Source organism: Euleptes europaea, chromosome 16 (genome assembly GCF_029931775.1).
Source record: "Euleptes europaea isolate rEulEur1 chromosome 16, rEulEur1.hap1, whole genome shotgun sequence".
Classification (NCBI taxonomy): Eukaryota; Metazoa; Chordata; class Lepidosauria; order Squamata; family Sphaerodactylidae; genus Euleptes; species Euleptes europaea.
Window position 1 is genome coordinate 27432729 of NC_079327.1, and position 10431 is coordinate 27443159.

General features: G+C 45.6%; 1 protein-coding gene across 2 annotated transcripts in view; it reads right to left on the reverse strand.

The window, feature by feature from the left end:
• The window catches only part of TUBGCP3 (tubulin gamma complex associated protein 3), a 51061-nt gene extending 41013 nt beyond the window's left edge, over window positions 1-10048 (reverse strand). For both annotated transcript variants that reach the window (XM_056861871.1, XM_056861870.1), the window contains exons 1-5: window positions 9966-10048; window positions 5307-5414; window positions 3056-3123; window positions 1522-1599; window positions 472-689 (exon numbers count right to left, since the gene is read on the reverse strand). In XM_056861871.1, coding sequence (XP_056717849.1) covers window positions 472-689; window positions 1522-1599; window positions 3056-3123; window positions 5307-5414; window positions 9966-10041 — 548 coding nt within the window. In that variant the 5' untranslated portion in view covers window positions 10042-10048. The remainder of the gene's footprint in view (window positions 1-471; window positions 690-1521; window positions 1600-3055; window positions 3124-5306; window positions 5415-9965) is intronic.
• Between the last annotated feature and the right edge of the window lie 383 nt (window positions 10049-10431).

The window sequence follows — 10431 nt, forward strand, 5'->3', positions numbered from 1 at the left end:
CAGTGGATGAAGACACAGGCTTATCTGGGAGGATCTTTCACAGAACCTTCATGCAACACTTATCAGGGCTGAAAGTAATTTGATAATAATAACACCAACATCTCTTAGTAACAAATAAACAAAAATCTGCGATTTGGATGGCAAGCACTCAGCTGCCATGTATCCATCCACCCAGTTTCTCTGATGGAACACCGTTTCCATTTGATGAAGAGAGGACAGCAATTTCTGCCAATTCCTCCCTTCTACTGCAGAGCCCCCCCCTTTTGCCCCCAATGCTGCTCCTTCAGGGTGTTCTGGCCCCGTGGGATCAACATTCGAGGGAGGGGAAGATTAGTGGATTGCAGCAAGAGAGAGAGAGAGAGAGAAGCAGAAGTGTCCCGGTCTGCAAGGTCAGTGGATGGTTGGACACTACATTTACAGAAACCAGACTTCTCCAAAAAAAGTCTGCAAGATGATCTAAGTCACATTTACCCTGGAAGAAGTGACTGCGGAGTCGGAGTAGGACCATTCGGGGCGTACATGCCTATGCTGCTGATCCCACTGCTGCCCATACTGCCAGAGCTTTGGCCAGGCTGGGCATTTCGGTCTTGATAATTCAGCGGAAGGGTCTGAGGCCTGGCATAGTAGTAAGGAGTTGAATGGGCATCCCGTGGCAGTGCTTGAGCGAACAGTGTAGCAAAATTTGATACCTTTAAGGGAAGGGAAAAAACATGTTATAAGAAGTCCAATTTCCGTAGATTAAATCAGTCTGAACACCTGTCTGCTGTTAGCTGTTACTGCCTTTTTTTTAACCATTGTACCTACAACTAAGTTTAATAAAATACAGAATATTCATTTGATATTTCATAGGGCAACTGCCCTATGAGGAGTGGTTAAAACGTTTAGGGCTGTTTAGCCTGGAAAGAATGTGGTTAAGGGGAGACATGATAGAGGTCTATAAAATTATGCATGGTATGGAGAGAGTGGACAGGGAGAAGCTTTTCTCACTCACTCTGCTGAAGCTGGAGGGTGAGAGATTCAAAACAGATAAAAGGAAGTATTTCTTCACACAATGCATAGTTAAATTGTGGAACTCCCTGCCCCAGGATGTAGTGATGGCTGCCAACTTGGAAGGCTTTAAGAGGGGAGTGGACATGTTCATGGAGAAGAGGGGTATTCATGGCTACTAGTAAAAATGGATACTAGTCATGATACATACCTATTCTCACCAGAATTAGAGGAGCATGCCTATTATATTATGTGCTTTGGAACACAGGCAGGATAATGCTGCTGCAGTCATCTTGTTTGTGGGCTTCCTAGAGGCACCAGGTTGGCCACTGTGTGAACAGACTGCTGGACCTGATGGGCCTTGGTCTGATCCAGCATGGCCTTTCCTATGTTCTTAAAACCATCCTTAATCTTTCTAAAGATATTTCAGATAGTCTAACTAAGATTTAGCATACAAACAGACCCCTGACTCTCCACTTGGCCATTTCTGTATTGTAGTAATCACTTAAGAGGCCAACGAAATGAATAATCTACCTTGCTTGACAGCTTTCGTGGATCTTCACTGAGGCTGAGCAGGAGGTAGAGGATTGACCATCTGTTTTTCAAGATGCCCTACCAGAAGAAACTTGTATTAGAAAAGACAGCATTGTCTGGTATTATAGCTTCAGTTCTCAATAAACAAGTAATTTCTAGTTTATTATTTATATTATTTTATTTACAAAATTTATACCCCGCCTTTCTGTCCCTCAACTGGGCCACCACGGTCACCAGTAAATTAAAAACATAAATGACAAAAAGCAACTCTTAAAAACCATTAAAACCAAGCTAAAATATACATACAAAAACATAAAAACAACACAGGGCAAGAAGGAGGGATCACCAAGGAACGCCAGTTGAAACAAAAAAGTCTTCACCCACTGGCAGAAGACGGCAACAGAAGGGGACAGGCAAGTTTCTCTGAGGAGAGAATTCCAGAGCTTTGGTGCCACAACTGAGGAGGCCCTCTCCTGGATTGCCACCCACCTATACACAGAAAGTGGAGGTACCTAAAGCAGGGCCTCAGCAGATGACCATAGCAGTTGTGTAGGTTTGTAAGGGAGTAGGTGGTCCATCAGATATGCTCGTCCCAAGCCATATTTGCCCAGAAATAAATTGGGATCTAATGTAGATGGGCCAAGACTAAACTGATATGGTCCCTACAATCCACTCAGTCAATCCCCAGGCTGCAGCATTCTATTCCAACTGAAGTTTCCAAACACTTTTCGGAACAGTTAAGTTTAGAAGCAATCAGGCTAGGAGACGTGAAACATTTCAATAAACTGTGTGCAGCTAAACTTCGGTCTCCATTACCCAGGAAAAAAAGGAAAACTGACAGATTTCTCGGACAACTGGGCAAGTCAAACTAATGTTAGAACTGCAGGTCTTTTGCTCAAAATGGAGGATGGTGCGTGCATACTTTACATTTGAAGAGGTCAGTTGCTACTTGACCCTCTTGTACTCTCTATTCTTACACAGACTGGATCCACCTCTTTAATCCCTACTGATTTCCTACCCCCTACCCCAACTTCTATTCAACTGAGATGGAGATTTCTCTTCATCGTGGTGTTTCAAAGGGCAGCACATCATAACCATGTGGGGAAGGGTTTTCAAAAGACACACATAGGCAAGCCTGAACTTTACTATGAAAACAGACTCATATTTTTTTCTGTTAACAAGTTTCTAGAACCCCATGCTTCAAAGTACAAAAAGAAGAAAATCACGATCTTTTAAAAGGCCAACAAAACGCATGATCAATAATCAATGCAAATTACCTTTAAAATAAACAGCAATTAGATAAGTGTAACACTTTTTTGCTGATCTCTGTCCTCATTAAAAGTAATTAAGCAAACTACACCATTAAAATACTATTTTATTTCCATAAAATTTCCTTTTTTTTATATTTTGCAAGCCAGACAGGAACAAACCCGAAAATGTTTCTAAAAATCTAATTTTAACAAAAACCACACTATTCAATATTTGGTTCACCCCACTTGAGAAAACAACTTCAGTCTCCAGCTTAGTCCTATACCTGTGAGTAGAGTTTTCTGTAAAGCTCTGAAAACAAAGCAGCGCTTTCTTCCCGTCCTTGTCGTGCAACTGTGAAGATAAAGGCATATTATAAGCATTATAAGCTGACAGCCAGTGTGGTGTAGTGGTTAAGAGCAGTGGTTTGGAGCGGTGTAGTCTGAGCCGGAGAACCGGGTTTGATTACCCACTCCTCCACATGAGCGGAGGAGGCTAATCTGGTGAACTGGATTTGTTTCCCCACTCCTACACACACGAAGCCAGCTGGGTGACCTTGGGCTAGTCACAGCTCTCTCAGCCCCACCTACCTGTCTGTTGTGAGGAGGGGAAGGTGATTGTAAGCCGGTTTGAGTCTCCCTTAAGTGGTAGAGAAAGTCAGCATATAAAAAACCAATTCTTCTTCTATTATACGGAATATTAAAATTTAATCAAATATTATGCTCAGTTTTGTCCACTATGCTGCACATATGCATTAGATTAGATCTAACAACTATCCTTCATTTGCCAACAAACATGTATTCACCACTTTGCTTAGAGATTGCTTGGTCACCAGGTGGTCAGTCATCATGGAGAGAGATTAGTTTACCAACACCTGCCCAAAGAAGAAGCAAAGGTTCTGCCACTTCAGGCTGTACAAAGCATCCAATCGTCACCTGAGCTTAGAGTCAAGAGCAGCGGGAGTTATCTTGTCAGATAACCATTTCTATGTCTCATTACATTTATGGTGACATTTTCCAACACTCTTCGGCATCTTTTGTTTTTTGATATTGTGGGGAAAGGAATTTAGCCGATGCCAAGGTCAGAGCAAGTGTGTTTGATACTAGTGGACTAATGTTTTCAGGGTAACGTATGAAGCAAGCGTGAGGGAAAAAATTATTTTCAAAAGTGAAGGATTCAGTGTTGCAATCCAAACTTGTCAGTACAGAAAAACAGAAGAAAATATAGCCTGGAATACACTACAGAAAATGTTTTGAGTTCTTTAGTGAGCATCCCCCACATACAACCTGTAATTGACAAAAGACAACAGCCAAGAAATCCTTTCCACTGCCCCCTCAAAGGGTTAATTGCATTTCCACAGTGACTTAACTGCAACCCAGTTCACGCTAGCTGTAGGGTCATCATTTACTAGCAAAATGCCTCAGTAGAGTTGAGCAATACAAACAGAACTTAAATAAGGCTATCCCCCCCCCCCATTCAAAGCAGCTCAAAGTGGCTTGTTCAGTGTGGTGTTCCTAAAGAGATCCTAACAACAAGCCGGGGGGGGGGGGGTACTGATTATCATGTACCCTATTAAAAGTCTTTGCTACTAAGTAGGCAGGACTTTATTTGAGACAGAAGGGGGGAAAACAAATTAATTTAGCATCTCAGTCTCAAAACCTGCCTCCTGATTAGGGTTGCCAGGTCCCTCTTCACCACTGGTGGGAGGTTTTTTGACGCGGAGCCTGAGGAGGATGCGGTTTGGGGAGGGGAGGGACGTCAATGCCATAGAGTCCAATTGCCAAAGCGCCCATTTTCTCCAGGTGAACTGATCTCTGTCGGCTGGAGATCAGTTGTAGTAGCAGGAGATCTCCAGCTAGTACCTTGAAGTTGGCAACCCTACTCCTGATACAGTCCCCCTCCTGAAAAAATCAATGACTCCTGCACCCAAGCTCCCTTCGCTCGTTTATACAATTTCTGACCAACTTCCATTCCTGTTGTCTAACTATTTTATCTGATTGTAGTTCTCCTTTTTTCCTTCCCTCATTACCTGTAACTGCTTCTGACAGTTACTTCCACACTTGTAGTGCAAACCGAAGCAGAGCTATACCCGAGTTAGAAGGGCATAACTCTGCTTAGGGTTGCATTTTACTACTTCGCTCGGCTAAGTTCTGTGCCTTCTTCTTTTACAAGGAAACTTCATCTGGTTCAAGAGGGTCCTCATGCTGGAGAACAGGTCCACTTTTAGCCAAGCTAAGTGAAATACAACCCAGAAACTACAGAAAGGCTACTAGAACCTTGCTACAGGGGTTATCAGGTTTCTTATAACCGTATTACAGCGAGGACTAGAAATGGGAACAGACAAGAACATAACACATACCTAATAATCTCATCTGATATATTCATGTTAGCAAAACAAATACAGCAGCAAAAACAAATGTAAATTACACATAATAAAAATAATAAACAATAGTGTGTACTAATGAGTTGTATATTGTATCTGATCTACCCACAAGGAACCAAAATCAAACAACAAAAAACACAAGCAAGAAACTTACGTTCTTTTTTAATTTTTTCAGCTACTAGAAATTCATCTCTCTCAACAGTAGGAGCAAAGTTGCTTCCAATGACTCGCACTGCATACTGAAACTGCTGGGCTACATCAGCTGAAACAGAAACCAAAAATTCACTTAATAACAGACTACCTGTATACAACATTAATTTTTAATAAACAGAGACAAATATACACATTAGAATGTTACATTTACAACACATCAGCACGAAAGTCATAAGTGTTTTCCTGCACAAAACAAAGATACGTGGCCCAATTCTTTCATGTGGATGGGCGCAACGAGCACACATTTGAGAGATATGTGCTGAATAATCTCAGTAGGTTAAACAGATCTGCAGAAGTTTTAAGTCTCTCTATAGGCACTTGAATGATTGGTCTTACCTTAAATAAGTGTGAAAGGATAGTTTGGGATATTTATTCGTCATTCATTTCTCAGCCAGTGCAATGAACCAAAATATATCAGATGCCAGGTGGTAAAAGTTGGTCCATGAGCACTGGTGGCAGCATAACCACTGGTATACCATATGTACATTATCAAACAGAACCATTAATAGCACAAATGATAGAAGGAGGATGCCCCCTGCCTTCTGAGATCAGGCAGGTGGCAATCCGAGAGAGGGCCTACTTGGTCATGGCACTAAAGCTCAGGAACTCTCTCCCCAGGGAGATCCGTCTGTCCCCAACTCCAGTTGGTACAAAATGACCCATCCAACTTTGCTCTCCTTGTTCAAACCACTAGTCAAAGCAACATGCACACAAGCCCTGACTGAGGGGAGATCAAGTTTAGCCCACATCAGGGTCATTGGGGTAGGAGACAGAATAGCAGTTACAAAAACCGGTAAGAGAAGTCAGAGAGATTCCTTACAGGTGATGAGTTTGAGAAAATGTACATATACAGGTATAAAGTTGTAGTCTGGTAAAACATATTAAGAACCAATGCAACTTTCTATAAAGTAAATCTTGTAAAAACATTAGAAATACAAGTACTATAAATACAACTACATTAGAAATACTACCAGTACAAGCACTGCATAGTACTATGACTGCCCAGCGTCTTATAAATTGAATGACTTTTGGTTCAATACATGTCTTTCAAAATTATTCTGGCCTCTAATAACTCAAACTGTATTTTCACCACACTCATACTTTTGGTCACGACAAAATGTAATCAGTTTCCTTCCTGCAAAAGCATGACAAACATTTTAGCTTCTTTTTTAGCTTTCTTTTTTTTTGGCAGCCTCCCTACATGAAGGTAGCTGAGTAGCTGACCAGGCCTGTAGTCACTATATACATAGAAACATTCAGTGTTTCTCTCCTTGCTGATCCCATATGCAGCCCTTCTTCAGAGGAGCTATGTGCAGTGCACTTGCTCTACTTGTTTTATTTACAGCACGCACAACCCTATTCGGTATGCAAGGTACCATGGCTTGCCCAACGTGGGAGGGCGGCAGGCATCTGAACCTGGAGTTCCCATGTTCCCAGTTCGATTGCCAGATGAAGGTGCCTTTTCCAGAGACAAGACCCTGAGTCCATCAAGACCTAGGGTTGCTAGGTCCATCTTTGCCACCGGCAGGAGGTTTTTGGGGCGAAGCCTGAGGGTGGGGTTTGGGGAGGGGAGGGACTTCAATGACATACAGTCCAATTGCCAAAGCGGCCATTTTCTCCAGGTGAACTCTTTCAGCTGGAGATCAGCTGTAATAGCGGGAGATCTCCAGCTAGTACCTGGAGGCTGGCAACCCTATCAAGACCTCTTGTCTACACATACACATGAAGCTGCCTTCTACTGAATCAGACCCTTGGTCCATCAGTCAGTATTGTCTACTCAGACAGGCAGCAGCTCTCCAGGCAGAGGTTTTTCACATCACCTATTTGCCTAGTTGCTTTAACTGGAGATGCCGGGGGTTGAACTTGGGACCTTCTGCATGCCAAGCAGATGCTCTACCACTGAGCTAAGGCCCTTCTACACAGACTGGCAGTGGGCTCTCCAGGATCTTGGGGCAGAGACCTTTCACACCATCTACTATCTGCTCCTTTTAACTGGAGACTGAACCTGGATGCTCTCCCCTTTGTCCGTGGTCACTCCCCAACAGGCACTTAAGTGTTATTCTTCTGGGGCAGAGGAGGAGCAGAAAGACCAGCCCAACGCCACCCGCTCTCTCCCAACTTCTTCCCGCTGTATGGGAACCAGGCAGGCGGTGCGTTATAATTGGGTGTGGTGTAGTGGGAGAAAAGGTCGGCTTTTAGCGCTCCAAGGGGAAAGAGTCTGAGGCTCATATCATATATTTTATTGGGGTCAATCGACCGGTCCCACATAAAATTCAGAGACCTACTGTCAAGAGTCATGCCAAGAGTCATGCTTATTTCTGTTTTAGTTCTTATTTCTGTTCAGGTATATCTATTGGTTTTGCTGTTCAAGTGTATCGAGTGGTTATGTTTCTCAGAGATGTTCAAGCTGTCAGGAGTCATGCAGTTCAAGCAGGCTCTTGACATGAGTTAGGCCCATTTCTGTTTAAGTGTTATTCTTTGGTTTTGTTTCTCTGAACTGCTCATGCTGTCCCCGCTCCTATCCGCCCCCCCCCCCTGCGCTGACCTTAAGTCAGCAGGCAACTTCTGTATTATGGCTTGCTCACTCCCTAATTCCTACCAGGCACCGTTATCTCCTAATTCCCAGGCTGCTTGGTTTTGCACCTGGGATGACTCTGTGCTTTAAGTTATGCTTTGTAGTTTGGTTTGCCATTAGCAGCTTTGAACCTGTGGATTGCTTATGCTGTACCTGCGGATCCTGAATAAACGTTTACCTGCTTTAGACCTGCCTGTCTGAGCGAGTGACTTTTGGGATTGCCGAGGTTAGCTGGAGAACCTCACACCTACAACAGTCACTCTTCCAACATCCAATGCACTTTAGGTTTTGCCACTCTCTAGATGCACATAGGAGCCCCGTGGTGCAGAGTGTTAAGCTGCAGTGCTGCAGTCAAAAGCTCTGCTCAAGACCTGAGTTCGATCCCCGCAGAGGTTGGTTTCAGGTAGCTGGCTCAAGGTTGACTCAACCTTCCATCTTTCCGAGGCCGGTGAAATGAGTACCCAGCTTGCTGGGGGTAGAGGGAAGATGACTGGGGCAGGCACTGGCAAACCACCCAGCAAACAAAGTCTGCCTAGAAAATGTCAGGATGTGACATCCCCCATGGGTCAGGAATGACCCGGTGCTTGCACAGGGGACCTTTACCTTTTTAAGATAACATAAGGCATATATAATCAGCATATCTAATTATCAATATAACCCCATCTGTTGATAACTAAATTTGGAGGCTAGACAATGAACAGATTAGACAGCCCTTTGCACAGGGGACCTTTACCTTTACAACAGTCACTCTTCCAACATCCAATGTACGGGAGGTTTTGCCGCTCTCTGGATGCACATTTTCCCCCATCCGAAATCTCAAAACTCTGCATGGGGGGGGGGGGCTTATTTTTGAGTTTTGAGAATGTGGATGGGGGTGGGGGGTGGGAACGCGCATCCAGAAAGTGGCAAAACCTCCCGTGCATTAACAGCCCGGCAGAAGTCGGCATCCCCCACCCTTTCCCTCCCCACCACCCGCAGCGAAGAGACAGGGAAGGTTTTGCATTGGATTTGCCACTGTGTGTGTGTGTGTTAAGTGCCATCAAGTCGCTTCCGACTCATGGCGACCCTATGAATGAAAGTCCTCCAAAATGTCCTATCTTTGACAGCCTTGCTCGGATCTTGCAAATTGAAGGCTGTGGCTTCCTTTATTGAGTCCATCCATCTCTTGTTGGGTCTTCCTCTTTTCCTGCTGCCCTCAACTTTTCCTATCATGACGGTCTTTTCCAGTGACTCTCGTCGTCTCATGACGTGACCAAAATACGACAGCCTCAGTTTAGTCATTTTAGCTTCTAGGGACAGTTCAGGCTTGATTTGATCTATAACCCACTGATTTGTTTTTTTTGGCAGTCGACAGAATCCGTAACACTCTCCTCCAACACCCCATTTCAAAGGAATCTACTTTCTTCCTATCCGCTTTCTTCACTGTCCAGCTTTCACACCCATACATAGCAATAGGGAATACGACGGCATGAATTAATCTAATCTTGGTGGCCAGTGACACCTCCTTACACATTTCTAGCTCCTTCAAGGCTGCCCTCCCCAGTCTCAATCTCCTTCTGATTTCTTGGCTGCAGCCTCCCTTTTGGTTGATGGTGGAGCCAAGGAATAGAAAGCCTTGGACACTCTATAGGTGCACATTTTCCCCATCCGAAGCCTCCAAACTCTCCAGGGCGGCTTATTGTTGAGTTTTGAGAATGTGGATGGGGGGTGGGAACGCGCATCCAGAAAGTGGCAAAACCTCCCGTGCATTAACAGCCCGGCAGAAGTCGGCATCCCCCACCCTTTCCCTCCCCACCACCCGCAGCGAAGAGACAGGGAAGGTTTTGCATTGGAGTTGCCACTCTCTAGGTGCACATTTTCCCCATCTGAAGCCTCCAAACTCTGCAGGGCGGCTTATGGTTGAGTTTTGAGAATAGGGATGGGGGGGGGGAGTGCATCTCAAGAGTGGCAAACCCAAGGCGAAACCTTCCACGAGGCTCCCTCCCTCTGCGCGCCTTCCCCGCCTTCCCTCCCGCGAGGGTTTACCTTCGCCCTTGCCCAGGATGCGGCAGCACAGCGTCTGCAGCAGGACGTTGGGGGATTTCTGATCCGGGCTCGCCATCGGCGGGGGTGGGGGGGAGGGGGAGGGACCCCTCGCCGGCCGCCACTCTGCCCTCCTGCGGGTAGGGTGAGGTGGGGGGGGGTTTGAGGAAGGGCCGCGCTGATTTCTCCCAGCCTTCCCGCCCCGGCCCGGGATTTAGGGCACCATTTTTAACAGGACCCGCCGAAAAAAGGGAGGAGGAGGGTGGAACAGGAGAGGGGAGGGAGGGAGAGAGACGGGTTTGGAACGCGGCCTCCCATCATGCCCCGCGGCCCGGGCGGCGCGGCGCCGAACACCTTCCCCCGAGCAACAACGGCGCCGCGGCGGGACAGTTCCGGGACGCAGCTCGGAGCAGCTTAATTGGCGCCCTGTGCTGCGGGCTGGCCTGGCCTGGGTGGCCCAGGCGAGCCT